The following is a 19,201-nucleotide window of genomic DNA, read 5'->3' on the forward strand; positions in this document are numbered from 1 at the left end:
TGGGATCACACACCTGAAAATTGTCATTTTTCCAGGGAGAAATCTGTGAAGAAACTCACTGCCCTCCCAGTCCCTCAGCCACTCACAAAAATTACAGCAGCAGCCCCGGAGGCAGCCAAGGCAGGGGATAATCGGGAAGCAAGGAGGAAGGAACGTCAGACAAGGACTCCACCCAGGAGGTGAGAGATATGGGGGGTGGAGTGAGCCTGGATCTCATGGCAGATCCAGCAAATCCCAGCTTTCTGTCTCCTGGGAGACCCAGCAAATCCCAGAGTCCTGGTGTTAGGGAGAAATCCATCTCCTGGGGAGGGAGAGAAGGGGAACAGGTCTGGGCTGGGATGGTCCTGATTCACCTTGAGTGGCTCCTGCCCCTGGAGGCTGGGGGAGGATGGAGTGGGTGGAATACAGGAAATGTGGCAAAATCAGGGTGGGAGTGGGGGAAAAGGCATTTTTGAGAGCTGCTGCTTGTGCAGGTGGCAGAGTGGGGGAAAAGGAACGTGTGGGATCTGTTTGGTGCCACAGAGATCTGACGGGATGGAGGGTCAGCAGCTGACCCACACTGACCACAGGGGTACTCCCCACCACAGAACATCATTCCCAGGGATACTCCCCACCACAGAGCATCATTCCCAGCACACAAACTGGGAGAAGTGTTGGAAGGGGCCGATGGCCCCTCAGGGAGGGCTGGGTGTCATTCAGAGGGTGCTGAGCAAATCTCTGCTTTTCTCTTGGGGTTTTCCTCCCTTCTCTGTCTCTGCCATTACAATTCTCATTGTGGGAGGGGTGTTTGCTCCTTGCAGGAGGACCATCAGTGGCAGCATCAGTGGCAGTGCCAGCAGCTACAGCGGCTCCAGCTCCCGATCCAGGTCCCTGTCCCGGTCTCTCTCCAGATCTCATTCCAGATCATCCTCTGCCTCAGTCTCCCACTCTCCCTCTGGCTCAAGGAAATCCAGGTACAGCCCTGAGCCTTTGTGACCTTTATTTAGCAGCAGAGATTGTGGCTGTTGGTCACAGGTTTGGTTTCTTGCAGTGGAAGCTCTCAGGTTCCTGGGGGGTGGGACAAGGTTGGGTTTGTGTCACAGATCCCAAGGTTGGGTTTGTGTCACAGATCCCAAGTCCTGAATTGTGATGGGAATACAGTGCTGGAGAGGGCATGGAGTGATAGAACAAGATATAATGGTCTTAAACTGGCAGAGGAGATATTTTGGTGGGATATTTGGGAAAAATGCTTCCCTGTGAGGGTGGGCAGACCCTGCCTCAGGTTGCCCAGAGAAGCCATGGCTGCCCCATTCATGCAAGTGTCCAAGGCCAATTTGGACAGGACTTGGAGCAACCTGCTCTTTTGGGAGGTGTTGGGGTTAGAACTGGGTGATCTTTAAGGTCCCTTACAGCCCAAACCATTCCATGATTCCCTGATATTTCCCTTGTGGTTTATTCAAGGAAACAATCCTGTCATGTGTGTCCAAGTACCCATTTAACCTAAATGGTGACCAGAACAACTCCTTCTGGCCAGGGTGATCCCACATCCTAATTAAACTCCAAATGAACAGTTCCAGGCTATGGAGCTTGGCTCTCCTGAGCCTCTCCTACCTCTGGTTCCTGTCCTTAGGGGAGATGCTTGCCCTGTCAAGAGAGGTAGGTCAGAAAATCCCCAAAAGGCCCAGCTAATGATAATTTCCCTTTGCTGTCAAAGTTGCAGGTCCAGTTCCTTTGTGTTTAGCCCCAAGTGAACAGTTCCAAGTCTCCTGGTCTGTGGGATGTGTAAACAACAAACTCCTTCCAGCAAAGAAAAACAAACCACTCTCGAGTCATTCCTTCAGGTTTTTTTCATCTCCTCACACAGAGGATTCCCTGAATCCTCACAGGCAGAGCCTTGAAACCCAACACTTCCCTGGCACACGGGTGTAAGAGTAGTCCTGTGGTGTAAAACCAGTGGATGGAGCAGGATTTGGCTCTGAGCACTGCACATTCCCATCTGTGAACTCTGTGGGACTCCGAGGTTCAACGTCCGCGTTATTTTACGGAAATCCCGGCTTGTTTACTCCGTGCTTGTCACGTTCATCAGCTCAGCCTGGGGTGATGCAAGAGCTTCAGAGAGCACCAGGGCATGGATGGGAAGTGGGAGCACCCTGTGGCTGCCCATGCTGCTCCTGTGGGAAGGGGGAAATGTGGCAGATGCACTGCGTGCCCGCACCAGGCCAGCCTGGTGGCCTGGAGGAGTTCCTGGCTCATCCTGGCACCGTTGGAGCAATCCATGAGACCTCTCGGAACTCAGCTCCTGGTGCCAGGGGTAGAGGCTGCAGAGGGTTGGTCTGTGCTGAGGCTGCCACAGCCCCTTCAGTCATCCCAGTGCAGCTTCCAGGCAGGGAACCTGGGCCTTGCTGGCAGAGCAGGGCGGTGTGGCCCGTGGAACAGGCTGGAGAGGCTGCCTGAATATTCATGGAGTGGGATGGTTTGGCTTGGAGAGGAGCTTAAAGCTCATCCAGTCCAACTCTCTACCACCTTCCACTAGACTAGGTTGTTCCAACCATGTCCAGCCTGGCTGGGATAGGCCCTGCTAGGAGATTTCCCTCTTGGAGGCATTACCAGTCGTGACAGTGGATGTGTGCCAGCAGCAGAAACCCTGCCAAGGAACCCTTGCCCTGAGCTGTAACACTGACCTGGATGTGCCAGTGCACTCCCTGCTTGCACTCCCTGTTTTCCTGGGCAAACAGTGACCTGTTTACCCATTGCCTTAATCCTGGCTATAAATAATCTTTACTTTCTAGGCCTGCACCCCACAGCTTTGGGATTTTTCATACCAGCAGCACCCCGGGACACACGGCCTTTGTGCATCCTTCCCTGCCGAGCTCCCCAACCTCCAGCCGTGCAGGGAAATGCAGAGAGGCCTCTCTGCCTTCCTGGGTGTGATGAGCTGTTGGCTCTTGGCAGGTCCCTGAGCGTGAGCAGCGTCTCCTCCGTGTCCAGTGCCTCGTCCAGCAGCAGCTCCGTGCGCAGCGCCGACTCCGAGGACATGTACGCGGACCTGGCCAGCCCCGTGTCCTCGGCCAGCTCCCGCTCCCCCACCCCGGCCCAGCAGAAGAAAGGTACAGGCACCTCTCCTGCTGGGGGTCTGGGGAGTCTTTGGAGAGGAAGGGAGGAGCAGGGATCTTTCCCTGGGAGTTCTGTGGGCTCTGGGAAAATCCTGGAGCAGAGGTGACACGGGAGCAGAGGTCCTGTGGAGAAGGGAGGCTGTGGAGCAAATTTGCATCCACGTCCTTCCATCCCTGTGCCTCTGGTTGTCTCATCCCTTTTCCTGCCTGGCAGTTCTGCCTTTCCCATTCTCCTTCACCCTTGGAAGGTGACCTAAATCTGGACAGCTCCAGTATCACTTTGCTCTTCCTCTGCTCGTTCCAAACCGTGGCAGAGTCTGTGGCAAAAGCCTTTTGTTCTTTGTCTTTCTGTTGCTCTCTGTGGAAATTCTAGAAATCAGCATCCCTTAACCTCATGTCCACCAGCTGAGTTAACTGCTGTGGGCTTTTTCCATCCCTGGAGCAGCATCTTCTTTCCCAAAGGGAGAACAGGCAACAGGAATCATTCCCAAGTCACCACTTGTGCTCTCTGCTTTCAACAGGAAAGTCAAAGAAAGAAGACAGTGCTAAAGAGGAGAAGAGGAAACGAGATGTGCCCGCTCAGCTCCTGAAATCAGCCAAGCCCACCCCAGGAAGCAAATCCCAGCAGCTGCCCCAGGGCCAGCAGCCCTCGGCCCCCCAGGCACAGCAGGGCAGCTTCAGCGGGCACAAGGAGATCAAACTGACGCTCCTCAACAAGGTGGGAATGAATCCCTGGAGGCTGGAATTCCCTGCTCCTGGGGGCCTGAGAGGGATGGATCCCAGCAGGAGGGAGGGGATGGATACCGGCAATGGATCCCGGCAGGAGGGAGAGTTCTGGGCTCAGCACTGTTGGGATGAGCTCAGCCAGGAAGGTCTGGGGCTGGCTTGGAGGGCAGCACACAGAACCAGTCTGGCAGAACACACCCTGTGGTGGCTTCACTTTGGGGCTGTGTTGGCGGCTTCCCTGGGGCACATTCCTGCTGCAGCTTCCAGGCTCTTCCCCGCTTGCTCGAAGGTCCGGCGTGTGCCGGGGCCTTTCTCCCGGGAGATGCTCTGGGATTGCTTCCTGTGCCAGGGCAGAGCGGGCTGGGAGCAGCCAGGCACAGAGTGCAGAGGGAGAAGGGGCAGCTGAGCTCCTGGGGTGCCCCCCTGGCTCCTCCCCTCCCCTCGGAGCCCTGGGCACAGATCCCAGCCCGCAGCCTGCCTGGGGGAGTGGGGCCCCGTGGGGTTGCTGCTGGGGCAGGGTGTTGGCCCCATCACGTGGGCAGGTTCCTGGTTTTGATATTTTGCTCTGCCAGCCCAAATTCCCCGGCACGGTCTGAGGCTGCAGATTTCTCTACTTCCCTGTGCTCTGACGTGAGGAGGCTTTATCAGAGGCAGGAAGCTGCTCTGGAGGGAGGGAGGAGTGTGCAGTGACACATGACAGCCTGGAAAAGGCACGGCTCCACATGCCTCCTTCACATCTGCTATCCTTGGTGCTGCTGGGGAAAAAAACGTGCCAAAAAGCTGCTGTGTTCCTGTTCCTGTTCTGAAATTAGTACAGCCTTAACCCCAGTGCAGGGGGGTGATGCTGTTGGCCCCTGGTGGTTGGGAATTAGGTGGATTCAGGGATGGCTAGGACTGGTATGTGCAGAGTTCATTGGGAAAGGTGTTTGCAGGAGCCAGGGAATGGCTGTGCCTGTTTCCCTCTGCAGAGGGAAGTGGCTGCTCAGCTCCATTGTTTTAATTCCATTGCAGGCAGCTGACAAAGGAAGCAGGAAGAGATACGAGCCAGCAGACAAAGAGAGGCCAACCTCTCCTCCAGCCAAACGGGCCAACCTGTCACCTGACAGAGGTGAGGCATCCTCCAGCCCAGGCCCTGGAAAGATCCACTGCAGTCATCCCAAAACCTCAGAGTGAGATTGCCACCAGATAAAGTGGGATATTGACCATCCTGCTGCAACAGCACAGCAGAGCTGAGGCCCTGGGCAGGGCAGTGCCAGCCTTGCCACCCTGTCCCAGGGGCACATTGTGCCCAGTGTGACTCCACTGTGTCCCTGTAAGTCCCAAAAACAACCCCTTGGCTTTGGAGACACGGAGTTCTCACCTCCACATGCACCCCACAGCCTCCTGCTGGCTGCTGCTGGCCTTGGATGTGGCTGTGGAAATCAGGTTTAGGTTGGAAATTAGGAAATATCTTTTCCCAGAAAGGAACAGACTGTCAGGAGGGAAGTTCCCATCCCTGGAAGTGTTCCATACATGTGTGGATGTTGCATTGGGGACAGGGTTAGTGGTGGCCATGGTGGTGCTGGGCTGAAGGTTGGGTTGGAGGATCCTGAAGATCACTTCCAGACCTCAGCCAGTCCAGGACTGTGAGTCACAGGAGTTTCCTTTGGTGCATCCCGGAGTTTTCCCAGGAGAGCTGTCCCTGCCAGCCGGGCTGGTGCTTCGAAAGGCTGGGCTGGAGGGAGGGAGGGATGCAATCAATCCCTGCCTGCACCAGCCAGCCTGGGACAGGAGCTGATTGCCCCACCTCTGGGTGACACAACCCGCTCTGCCCTGGATGTTTAGAAAGACCTGGGCTTTCCAAGTGCTCTCCTGGGCCTCAGCCCTCCCCAGCAGCAGGAACAGCTCGGGAAAGCGAGCTGGCAGGCACAGACAGGGACCTCAGTGCCACCCTGCAGCCTTTGCTGTGGCTGCCAAGAGGCACAGGGGGTGGGGGGGAGTTGGCAGCCAGAGGTGGCTGCTGGTGACGTCGGAGCTGCCACGTGATGTTGTTTTCCCTGGTGGCTCAGCTGTAGGTGGATCCTGTTGACTCTGGGTGCCAGCCAGCAGAAGGTCTGTGCTAATAACCTGCAACATTCACCTCCTGCAAGGGCAGCCTGCAAGGGACTGCCCGAGGTTGAAGTTCACTGGGGTCTGGTTCACACAGGAGTGACAGGGCCAGGCCAGCACGTTTTCTAGAGAGACATTGGTGTCATCCTCTGCTGTTGGTTAAAAAGCAATTTTTGAGCTGTGGCACAGATTAATTTGTTCTGGAAGGGACCAAAGACCAGAGACACCTTCCACTATCCCAGGTTTCTCCAAGCTCCATCCATCCTGGGCTTGGACACTCCCAGGGATGGGGAGTCCCAGCCATGGAGCCCCAAATCCAATGGCAAAGGTGCCCTTGGCTGAGTTGGGACTGAGCCCTCAGCATCCCAGCACCAGAGTGCTCAGTGGTGGTGGCTGTGTCACCTGCTCTGTGACCTGCACCTGTGGGCTGAGGCTGTCCCAGTGTCCATCCCCAGGAGCAGAGGGATGCCCTGGCACACGCAGGGGCTGCTGCCACGAGGGACTGGGCACCTTTGCTGCCTGAGGTGCTGCTCCAGCTGAGGTCAGTGCAGGGCAGCAGCTCCACAGGCTGCCTTGCAGGTGGAATTCCCTCTCTGCTCCTGGGATAACCCAGCTGCTCCCCAGCATCCCTGAGTGCCCAGGGCAGCTCTCCTGGGGCAGGGCCTGGCAGCTGAGCCGTGCTGAACAAACACGGGGGTGCTGCTGCCTCGGGGGAGGCCCCGCTGGCTCCGAAAGCAGCAGAGCTGCCCTCACCTGTCACTGCTGGAGCCAGTACACCCTGTGACCTGCCAGGGCAGAGCCAGCAGCTCTGCAGGCATGGAAGAGCCTTATTCCAGCAGCTGGAGGGTGAGGAAGGGCTGGTGGAAGGTGCTGTGTGCAGGTGACACCGGGGCACAGCCCTGCCTGGCTTCTCTGCTCCCCCAGAGGTGAGGGGGGCACACAGGGAGGCTTTTCCAGCTGCTGCTGGACTTGGCATTGTTTTTGGCACGATGTGGTCAGTCAGTGCAGGCAGGGGCTGGCTGTGCCTTGGTGCCAGGCAGGCCAGTGAAGGAATGTCCTTGTGCTCTCCCGCCAGGCTCTCGCGATAGGAAGGCGACCGGGAGACTCTCGTCCCCCAAACAGGAACGGCAGCGGGGCCAGAACCCAAAACCTTCCCCTGCACAGGCAGACAGGTGAGTGCTGCTGCTTCTGCTGGGCCTCTCAGCCCTCCAGGGCCTGCAGCCCTGCTCCTCCAGGGGCCCCAGCCCCTCTCCCAGGCTTCCCAGGCTGGCAGTTCCAGTTGCCATGGAGCGCAGCGCCAGGAAGGACGCAGAGCTGCCTGGGTGGGTGCCAAGGGTGCCAGGGCTTCGTGCAGAGCCTCCAGCTGGGAGAAGAGCAGGAGCACCAGGAGCCAAGTGGGTCAGGAGTGAGCTCAGCCAGTGCCTCTGCAGATCTTTAGCACAGTGTTAAAGAGCAGCAGAGTGCAACCCCTTCCCCCCTGGCCAGCTCCTCCTGGCACCTGGTTCCAGTGCCTCATTCCCCTTTTCCCAGCCTGGCACACCTTCAGCTGCTTCTCTTGCTGCTGGGGCTGTGTCCCCTTCATGGGACAGAGAGGTGGCAGCCCTGGCTTTGCACCTTCCATGCAGGTGCCAGGTGACCAGCTCAGCCAAATTCCTGGCAGGCTGTGCCTGCTGCAGTGCTGGGAATGTCCCAGTGCAGTGTTGGATGTGTGGCTCTGGGGGCTCGAGGGCTGTGGATCCTCTCCAAGGATCTCTGGGGGGCAGATGTCACAGGGAAGGGGCTGAAGGATTTGGGATTGAGGGGATGCTCCAGGGCTGCTCTCCCCTCTGGGTCTCACGGGGGGCTGCTCACTGCAGCCACAAGCTGGCACTGAGTTTAATCCTGGGAATTTGGGAATGCCCATGTAATATCTGGCTTTTTACTGTTTTAGCCAGTTTTCTACCCAAGGCCTCCTCCTGTCTCCAACCTCTTTTCTCGCACCTGCTCCTGGAGCCATGTGTTAGATGTGCCACTTCCTGATATTTTAGTTCAGCTCAGAAATTGGGGAGAAATCCTTCCCTGGGAGGGTGGGCAGGCCCTGGCACAGGATGCCCAGAGAAGCTGTGGCTGCCCCTGGATCCCTGGCAGTGCCCAAGGCCAGGCTGGAGCGACCCTGGGGTAGTGAAAGGCGTCCCTACCTATGGAAAGAGATGAAATTTATGAGAAAGCACCTTAAAAACCGTGATCTTAGCATGTCCAGCAGGGCTCAGTGCACACTCTTGGATTCCCTGAGAGCCTTTGGGACATTCCCAGCTGCTCTCACTGCCCCTCCTCTCTCCCTGCAGGAAACGCCAGCTGTCCCCTCAGTCCAAGAGCTCCAGCAAAGTCACCAGCGTGCCAGGCAAGGGCTCGGAGGCGGGCCCGGGGGCTGCCAAGGGCGGCAAGTCCAGCACGCTGTCGCGGAGGGAGGAGCTCCTGAAGCAGCTCAAGGCCGTGGAGGATGCCATCGCCCGCAAACGGGCCAAGATCCCGGGGAAAGTATAGTGGGCTGTGCCCCAAGTGACTGCTGAGGTTTTTATAAAGAGAGGCAGAAGCGGCCGCTTTGGGATTTTGCAGTTCCTCGTCTTCGTTTTGGCCGCGGTTCTTTTTAAAAAAAATACAACAAAAAAAAATACCAAACACAAGCCCACACACACACAGACACAGACAGACAGACACACAGACACACACACACAAAACAAAGAAATTAAGGAAGTTTTTGTGCGACGAGCGGCTCCGGGAGGGCTCCGGGGCCCTGTAAATTCTGCACCGAGGACTCCGGCCCCGCGGGTGCTCCCGGCTCTCCTGTGTCCCCTCTCCTCTTTGCTAGCCTCCAGCTGTATTCTCCTAGTTAGCCCTGCTGTGTGTTGAGTGTCTTCAGCAATGCAGTTCTAGTCCCGTGTGCCGAGAGAGCCGAAAACTGCTGTGAACTGCTGGCAGCACCCCTCCTCCCCCAGGAAAAATATAAATATATATATTCCTGCCTCAGCCCCTCGGGAGTGCCCTGTCGTTTCTTTGGAGCAGGGGATCGGTTCAGTTGATTTCCCAGGAGCCCTGCAGGTGTTGTGGGCGTGTCCGTCTGCCAGGAGGGTCCTTCTTCCTTTGGTTTTTCCTTTTTTTTTTTTTTTTCTTATTTTTTTTCTTTTTTTTTTCCTTTTTTTTTTTTTTTTTTTTTTTTTTGGAGGGATCTCCCTGAAATAAAATATTTTGATAACCAATTTTACCGTTTCCTGCTTTTCTCTGCATCTCCCTTGCCTTGATGGGGTTCTGTACCCCTCACTTTGGGGGTTTTTGGGGCACAAGCAGCTCCGTGGAGCTGGAAAAGCTGCTCCTGTTTCCTGGGGAGCAGCCACTGTGAAACCAGTGGATCACTGGTGTGTAACTGGGGCGTTCTGCAGCTGCTGCCCTGCCTGCCATCGCTGGGGGGTCCCTCTGATCAATCCCCCTCCTTTAGGGAGCAATGTTTGGGGGCCCTGAGGATTTCCCAGGCTCCTCGTTCCCAGTATGGAACCAGTATCCTGCTGGTGTGGAGTGTTAGTGGGGGGCATCATCTGGGGTACCTCTGCCAGACCCCTCCCATTCAGAGAACAATTTTTGGGGTCCCTGGGATTCTCCATCCCCTGGAATTTCCCATCCCCTGGGATTCTCCATCCCCTGGCATTTCTTATCCTCCAGCCTTGCTCCTTGTTCCCAATACGAAACCAGTATCCCACCGGTGCTGCTGGAGGCCACCGGGCCATCCTGGAGGGCTGATGGCAGCCCTTGAGCCCTTCCAGGGTTGCCCAATGTGGGATTTCTGCCCGGGAATGCCACGGTGATCTCACGGTGCCGGTGGCGCAATAGGGCACGGCCTGGGGGATGCCCGTCCCGGTGTCACCGGGACACCCCTTCCCGCCTCCCTGCCCGAATTCTGGAGCTCGGAGGCGCCCGTGCTCCCGGCTGGCACACGTGGAGTGCAGAAGGAAGTGCCGGCCCTGAGCGGGGAGGAGGAAGGAACCTGGAGCTGGAGTTTCCAGGTGTGTGCACATCACCTGCCCGGCCCTATAAAAAGGCGGCGGCGGCGGCGGCGCTGCCACTCGGCCGCCTCATCCCCGGGGCTGCGCTTCCCGAGGGCCCCCAAACCCTGCCGTGCTCCCTGCCCCAAATCTGAGCCTGTTCCCTGCCCCCCTTGCCCCCCAAAATTTGGCGTGGTCCCTCGACACCTGGCTGATGGTAACGTGGGGTTCGGGGGCGCTGGGGGATGTTGGGGGGTGAGGGGAGAGAGTGTGGGGCTGGCAGCGTGTGTGGGGCATGTGTGGGGCGTGGGTTCTCTGAGTGTTTCATGTGTGTGTGTTCATTACATGTGTCGTGTGTGGGGTTTTGAGTGTTTGATGTGTGTGTTACACACCCTGGGCACAGCTCTGAGTGTGTGAGAGTTCATTATATGTGTTATGTGTCATGTGTGTTTGATGTGTGTGTGTTCACACCTTGGACATTGCTCTGAGTGTGTGAGAGTTCATGACATGTGTTATGTGTCATGTGTGTATTTATGTGTGTGTGTTACACACCTTGGACATTGCTCTGAGTGTGTGAGAGTTCATTATATGTGCTATATGTCATGTGTGTATTTTATGTGTGTGTGTTACACACCTTGGACATTGCTCTGAGTGTGTGTTCATGATATGTGTTATGTGATTAGTGGTGGTTACACTGTGTGCACAGCTGAGTGTGTGATATGTGTTTAGCATGTGTGATTTAGTGGTGTTACACACTGTGTGCACAGCTCTGAGTGTGTGTGTGTTCATGATATGTGTTATGTGTCATGTGTGTATTTTATGTGTGTTACACACCTTGGACATTGCTCTGAGTGTGTGTTCATGATATGTGTTATGTGTCGTGTGTACTTTAGGTGTGTTACACACTGTGTGCACAGCTCTGTGTTTATTACATGTGTTACATGTCACATGTGGGGTTGTCTGAGTGTTTCATGTGTGTGTTATATTTGTGCACAGCTCTGTGTGTTTATTATGTCTGTGTGTTCATTATATGTGTTACGTCATGTGTGTGGTTCTCTGAAGGTTTCATGTGTGTGTGTTGCACACCCTGTGCACAGCTCTGAGTGTGTTTATTATGTGTGTGTGTTCATTATATATGTTACTTGTCATATGCACAGCTCTGTGTATTTTATGTGTGTGTTACACACCATGTGTGTATTTAATCTGAGTTACACACTGTGTGCACAGCTCTGTGTGTTTATTTTCATTTTATTACCTGTGTGTGTGTGTTACACACAGTGTGCAGAGCTCTGTGTATTTTATGTATGTTACACACTATGAGTGTATTTATGTGTGTGTTACACACCATGTGCAGAGCTCTGTGTATTTTATGTATGAATTACACACCCTATGTGTATTTTATGTATGTGTTACACACTGTGTGCACAGCTCTGTGTATTTTATGTGTGAATTACAAACCATGTGTGTATTTTATGTGTGAGTTACACACTGTGTGCAGAGCTCTGTGTATTTTATGTGTGAATTAAACACCTGGGTGTATTTTATGTGTGAGTTACACACTGTATGCAGAGCTCTGTGTGTGTAAATATATATATTTTTTTTTTTTTAAATATGTATGTATGTACACATATATGTATGTATATTTATATATATGTATATGTGTATGTATGTGTATGTTTTTATTTATAGTTTATAATTTATATTCATTTATATATTAATATTTTACATATAATATATAATATGCATTTTCTAATTTATACATTAATTGTATTCTACTATATATAATATAGTATATACAACAATATATAATACATAACATTTATACTGTAATATTATATTAATATATTAATATCTATTAATGGTATGTATTATATATACTAGAATATAACATTATTTTTAGATTAATATATATATAATAATTTTATGTTAATATATTATATCTTTGTATCTTTATATATCTGTAACTATATCTCTATCTATCTATCTATCTATCTATCTATCTATCTATCTATCTATCTATCTATCATCATCTATCTATCATCTATCTATCTATCATCTATCTATATCTATCTATCTCTCTTGTATATTTTTCAATAAGTGTTTCTGTGTCTCTGTCCGTGTCCGTGCTGGGTGTGGAGCTCACAGATTTTATTTATTGCTGTCCCTGGCTGTGCGCTGCCAGCACCCACAGATTTTATTTGGTGCTGCAGGAGGATATTTAACGTGCACTTACATTCACATTCATGTCATCTGTGTTCCATTCCATGTTAATTTTTATTTGTTATTTTAATTTTCTATTTTATTCTCATTCTCTGTGTATCTTTATAGTCTCCATTTCTTTGCTTTATTCTTTTCTTTGTATTATCTATTTATTCATATATTTATTTATAGTCATGTTTACTTTATATACTTAAATTTAAAAATATTTACTTATTATATTTACCCTTATTTTCTATTTATTTACGTTCTACACCTACATTTTCTTTCCCCGATGTATTGTCACTCCGGGGTTGTTTGTGCAGGGTTGAATGTTTGGCTCACACTGGCAGAGGAGTTTCTGTGCCAGTGTGGGTGTGAGGGCGCAGGATTAGCTGCAGCTCTGTGTGAGCACAGATATTTCCCACTCTGCAGGGCTGGGCTGGGCAGGCTCTGCTATAGACACCTGGATACATATATGTGTGCAAATGTATAGTAATGGACGTGTAGAAATGCAGATAAATATATGTGGATATTTATATAATTGTAAATAATAATTGTACAATTTAAATTAATTTAAATTTAAATATAATTGTATATTTAAATAATTGTATATAAATATATTTATACTTTTTCATAAGAAAAATATACAAATAAATATAAAACTATATATAAATATCTATTTTATAAATATAAACTATATCAATAATTATAAAGGTATATATAAACATATCTTAAAATAAATATATAATATCTATTTACATGTATTTATGAATACTGAGCTATATGAACATATAAAATATATAAATTAAAAATATACAAATAAAGCTGAAAAGATACACACATCTATATAATGTAAAGGAATATATATATTAATAAATATATATATTTATTATATATATTTATATAAATATATAAATATAAATACATATGTGTGTATATATATACTGTGCTATATTCATATTCATATCTATATACACATATATTATACAATGTATGTGAATATAATATTTATATCTATATGTACATATACAATATATCACATATATACACTACTAATAACAATATTACAATATAGATGTCTATATCCAATATATAATATACACATGTACATATGTGTAAAATATATCATATATGATATCTTTTTATATATTGATATATCCATGTGCTAGACTGTATGTTTATATTATAGATTATATTGTGTATTACAGTGTGTATATATATATATTATAGATTGTGTATATTATGTATATACTATGTACATTTTCTGAGACATGTTGTGTATATTATATTTAACAAATCTTTTCTATATATATTATACAGTTTTATATCTCTTTATCTATATCTTTTTATATATCATTTTATACATAAAAATTTATTTATTGATTGATTTATTTATATCTTTATATATCTTTATATATATCTTTTTATATCTTTATATATATATAGATAGATATATTTTATATCTTTATATATCTTTATAGATATAGAAATATATATAGATATAGATATTTATTTATTTATATATCTCTATAGATATAGATACAGATATAAAATCCATTGTGTAGTATCCATGAGGCTGGGGGTCTATAGGTGTGTGCTGGCCCTCTGCCTGTGTGTACCTAATACATAAATATAGAAATGTATATTCTGTGCTCTGTGCCTGCGCAGGCAGCATTTATGTTTTTTCTGTGTTTGTGTGTAATATATATATATATATATATATATAGATAGATATAGATAGATAGATAGATAGATAGATATATAGATATATAGATATTTACACACAAACACAGAAAAAATATATATGTGTGTATATATATATATATGTGTGTATATATATATGTGGGTGTGTGTGTATATATATATATAGTATTTATTTATTTATTCTTATTTTTATTTTTATATATATATATATGTGCATATATATATGTGTGTGTATATATATATATGTACATTTTATGAGACACATACATATATATGTGTGTGTATATATAATATATATGTGTGTATATACATATATATGTATGTATGTGTGTATATATATTATATAGATATGAGTATATGTATTATATAGATGTGTATATAAAAATAACCATCATATGTATGTGTATATGTGTGGATGTGTTGTGTGTGTCATAATAATACTTATATGTATGTGTGTGTATATATTATATAGATGTGTGTATAGATAGATAGATATGTATGTATGCAAGTGTGTGTATATACATAATATTTGTATGTGCATATATTTATTATATAGATGTGTGTGTATATTATATAGAGGTGTGTATATAAAATATATAAAATGTATATATATAGATATAGACACAGATAGATAGATAGATAGATAGATAGATAGATAGATAGATAGATAGATAGATAGATGATAGATAGATAGATATAGGTGTGTGTGTATATATATAATATATATGTGTGTGTTTGTATATAATATATATATGTATATGTGTGTGTATATAATATATATATGTACGTGTGTATATATTTTATATATATGTATATAAAATATATATGTGTGTGTCTGTGTATATATGTGTGTGTGCGTTTGTATATAATATATATATATGTATGTGTGTATATATATTATATAGATGTGTGTGTGTATATTATATAGATGTGTGTGTCTGTGTATATTTTATATGTGTGTATATAAAATATATATGTGTGTATCTGTATATATATGTGTGTGTATATATATATATATTTTATATATTATATATGTATGTGTGTATATATATCATGTAGATGTGTGTGTGTGTATTACTTATGTGTGTGTATATAATATATATATAAATGTATATATTCCGTGTGTCTGTAGGTGCAGATTTGTGTGTGTGTGTCACAGTGTGAGTGCACCTGTCCTGCACACCTGTGCCCGATTTTGGGGTGCAGGCTGTGATGTGTGAGGGCATACACATCTCTGGGGGAGGGGGGGGGGCTCTCTCTCTTCATTTTTATTTTATTTTATTTTATTTTATTTTATTTTATTTTATTTTATTTTATTTTATTTTATTTTATTTTATTTTATTTTATTTTATGTATTTATTTATGTATGTATTTATGTATGTATGTATTTATTTATTTATTTGTGTGTGTGTCTGTTTATAGGTTTATTTGCATGTTTATATTTATCTTATATATTTACAAAATATATATTTCTATATTTCCCTATAAATATATACAAATTTTAATCTATATTTTATATTAGTTAAAACATTTTAATATCTATAAAGACATAACTTTTTATAAAAATAATTTATATTAATTTTTATAAATTTATATATAATTTGTCTGTGAATATATTTTCTATATTTTATTTATATATATTTATATATTTATATAAATATACTATTATATTTTCTAGAAATATATAAAAAATTATATATTTCCTATTAAAATATGTGTTATATATTTATATAAAGATATATGTTTTATATATAAAACATATTTTTTTCTATAAATATATATAAATTTTATATATATTTGTGCATGTGTATTCATCGTTTTATATATCATTCAAATTTATTTTAACATATTATTTTAAACATATATTTATTTGCTTTTCTTTAAATATATAAAAAATTATATCTATCTTTTCATATATATAGATTATTTTTAATATACATAAAGATATATATCTTTATATATATAAAATAAATACTACATTTTAGATAAATATAAATTTGTATATATTTATATATGTTATATATTATATTATAAATTTATATGTATTTGCACATGTGTATTTATAGTTGTGTACTTTTATTTTTGTTTATTTTTATATATTTACTTAAATATCTACTTATTTTTTCTAGAAATTCATAAAAATTTTTACATTTCTCTTGATATATATCAAATATATCTTTATAGATATATATAAAGATATATAACTTTTATATGTATTTTTAATATAAATATATACAATTTTATCTATTTTTTGTGCGTATGTATTTATAGGGGTTTTTTAAATTCCTTTTTCTCTATTGATATAAAATATATATATTTATATTTTGTGTGCGTGTGTGTTTATAGCTGCAGGTGTTGCTGTGTGTGTGCAGAGTGTGAGTGTGGGTAGTGAGGGTGTCCAAGCACGTGGTGTGTTAAATTTTTAGGGACAGGATAGACATAAATAGAAATATAAATGCAAATGTAAATATAAATATAAAAAAATATAAAATATAAAAATATATAAAAATATATAAAATATATAAAATATATAATATGTAAATATAACTATAAATATAAATATAAATATAAATATAAATCTAATATAAATATAAATATATAATTATAAATATAAATATAAATGGATGCAGATAGAAACAGATAGATATAGGTAGACAGATATAGATATAGATATAGATGATAGAGATAGAGATATAGAGATAGAATCGAAATAGAAATAGAAGTAGAAATAGAAGTAGAAATAATAGAAATAGAAATAAAATATCAATGGAATAGATAGATATAAATAGATATAGATAGATATAGAGATATAGATATAGATATAAATGATATAGATATAAATGATATAGATATATCCATAGACCGTTAATTGATGTATTGATATATAAATATAGATAGAAATAGATATTGATACATTGATGTATAGCTAGATATAAATCTAGAGCTATAGTGATATAGCCAGAGATAGAGACACGGATAAAGACAGATACAGAAATATAAATATCGAGCTAGAGACAGGCAGAGACAGAGGTACAGAGGTGCTCTGGAGATATCTACAGATAAAAATGTATAGATGCTATATAGACATATAGAGACACCTATGGATGTGGAGATTGTACAGACAGACGTGTGGAAATAGATGGATAATGGACGGGAAATAGGTGGATAATGGATGGATTAGGGATAGATATTGGATAGATAAGTGATGGATAGATAATAGACAAATAATAGATAGCTAATGGATCGATAATAGATAATGGATAGCTAATGGATCGATAAGCGATGGATAATGGATAGATAATAGATAAATAATAGATAGCTAATGGATAGATAACGGATCGATAATGGATAGATAACAGATCGATAATGGATAGATAAGCGATGGATAGTGGATAGATAATAGATAAATAATAGATAGATAATGGATCGATAATAGATAATGGATAGCTAATGGATCGATAAGCGATGTATAATGGATAGATATAGATAATAATAGATAGATAACGGATCGATAATGGATAGATAACGATGGATAATAGATAGATAACGGATAGATAATGGATAGATAACGGATCGATAACGGATAGATAACAGATCGATAATGGATAGATAGCAGATCGATAATGGATAGATAACAGATGGATAATAGATAGATAACGGATAGATAATGGATAGATAACAGATGGATAACAGATAGATAACAGATCGATAATGGATAGATAACAGATGAATAATAGATAGATAACGGATAGATAATGGATAGATAACGGATCGATAAGGGATAGATAACAGATCGATTCACAGCCACACACCTGCCCAGGCCCCGGGTTTCTGTGTGGCTGCACCCTCACATTTTGGGGAGGGCTCTGCTGGTCCCTGCCTGTCAAACCCCGCGGTGTGTGCGCCTGTCCCCTCGGCTGTCCTTGTCCCTCGGGGTGTCCCCGTCGCTCTGGCCGTGTGTGCCTGTCCCCGGGGTGTCGCTGACGCTGTGCTGTCCCCGCAGGGCTGGCTGGCTGTCCTGGCCGTGCTGGCGGCGCTGGGGCACTGCCGGGGGCTGCGGCGCGCCGGGAGCGCCTCCGCTCACTCCGCCGTGCGCTGCTACAGCGGGGCCGAGCTGGGGGACGAGGCTCCCGCCCAGCTCCTGGGCCGCAGCCTGCGCTGGGACCGGCACGTCTCGGTGCAGCTGGTGCCGCAGCTGGAGCGGCTGGAGGCGGCCGGGGCCCGGCGGCGGCGGCGGCAGCGCCCGCCCGCCTGCCCCGCGCTGTCGCTGCGCGCCGGGCTCCGCGGCGAGCCCCACGAGCGCTCCATCTCGCCGTGGCGCTACCGGTGAGTGCCCCCGACACCCCGACACACCGGGTATCCCCTCCCCAGCCGTTCCGCTGGGCGACCCCGGCCGGTTGGAGCCGGTGGCACTAGGGAAGGTGTCTCCGTGTCCCCGCAGCATCGACGAGGACGAGAACCGCTACCCGCGCAAGCTGGCCTTCGCCGAGTGCCTGTGCAGCGGCTGCGTGGACGTGAAAACCGGCCGGGAGACCACGTCGCTCAACTCGGTGACCATCCACCAGACCATGCTGGTGCTGCGGCGCAAGCCGTGCCCGCGGCCCGCGGGGCTGGGGCTGGTGGCGCTGGAAGTGGATTACATCCGAGTGCCCGTGGGCTGCACCTGCGTCCTGCCCCGCACGGCGCGCTGAGCCCGCCCCGGTGACCGTGTCACCCCGCCCGTGCTTGTTTTAGAGCACCCGAGCCCTCCAGGGTGTCCCCTCCCTGGTTATTTATCAGTTATTTATAAGCCTTGCTGCCGGGGGGCTTTTTGTACCCTCTATTTATTGCTGACCCCCCCCAGCCACGGCGGTGACTCCAGGGCCAGCATCGCCCCTCGGCCAGACCCTGTGAGTGCTGCACTCACTGGTTATTTATTCCCCCAAAAAGGTATTTATTGTCTCCCTCCCAGTGCTATTTAATGCTGCAAATAAAAGGCAACAGCTCCTGGCACCGTCCTCGCTCTGTTCCCAGCCAGGGCATCGAGATGTGGGGAATTGGGGCACAGGGACAGAGGGACATTGTGGGCAGTGCAGCTGTGGGACAGCCCTCAGCCCCTGCACGGTGGGCAGAGCACCACAGCAGCCAGGGCAGGATGAACTGGGAGGTGACAGGGAGGGCACAGGGGTGCCCCACACCCCCAGCCTCGGGGGGACCCAGCCCTGGCACCCCGACACCCACAGCTTTCCCACGGCTCTGCCCCCGGGGACACATCCCACGGGCATGGTGCCACCTGCCAGGGCCACTGCACCTGTGCTGGCAGCACCTGGGGGAGCCGCAGGCCACCTGCAGCCCCTGAGGGGGCAGGGTCTGTGTGGGGAGGGGGCACAGGGGGCCTGG

General features: G+C 46.1%; 2 protein-coding genes across 6 annotated transcripts in view; both read left to right on the forward strand.

The window, feature by feature from the left end:
• ZC3H18 (zinc finger CCCH-type containing 18) overlaps positions 1-8,912 on the forward strand; it is a 43,857-nt gene extending 34,945 nt beyond the window's left edge. For all 5 annotated transcript variants that reach the window (XM_050978876.1, XM_050978875.1, XM_050978872.1 and 2 more), the window contains 7 exons: positions 36-179; positions 801-953; positions 2,932-3,086; positions 3,614-3,810; positions 4,830-4,926; positions 6,982-7,078; positions 8,231-8,912. In XM_050978876.1, coding sequence (XP_050834833.1) covers positions 36-179; positions 801-953; positions 2,932-3,086; positions 3,614-3,810; positions 4,830-4,926; positions 6,982-7,078; positions 8,231-8,429 — 1,042 coding nt within the window. In that variant the 3' untranslated portion in view covers positions 8,430-8,912. The remainder of the gene's footprint in view (positions 1-35; positions 180-800; positions 954-2,931; positions 3,087-3,613; positions 3,811-4,829; positions 4,927-6,981; positions 7,079-8,230) is intronic.
• Positions 8,913-9,932: 1,020 nt separating this feature from the next.
• IL17C (interleukin 17C) lies at positions 9,933-18,814 on the forward strand. The gene is made up of 3 exons (XM_050979070.1): positions 9,933-10,136; positions 17,826-18,148; positions 18,264-18,814. The coding sequence occupies exons 1-3, from the start codon at positions 10,134-10,136 to the stop codon at positions 18,511-18,513; spliced, it is 576 nt and encodes a 191-aa protein (XP_050835027.1). The 5' UTR covers positions 9,933-10,133; the 3' UTR covers positions 18,514-18,814.
• Positions 18,815-19,201: the final 387 nt, after the last annotated feature.

This window comes from Serinus canaria, chromosome 11 (assembly GCF_022539315.1).
Source record: "Serinus canaria isolate serCan28SL12 chromosome 11, serCan2020, whole genome shotgun sequence".
Classification (NCBI taxonomy): domain Eukaryota; kingdom Metazoa; phylum Chordata; class Aves; order Passeriformes; family Fringillidae; genus Serinus; species Serinus canaria.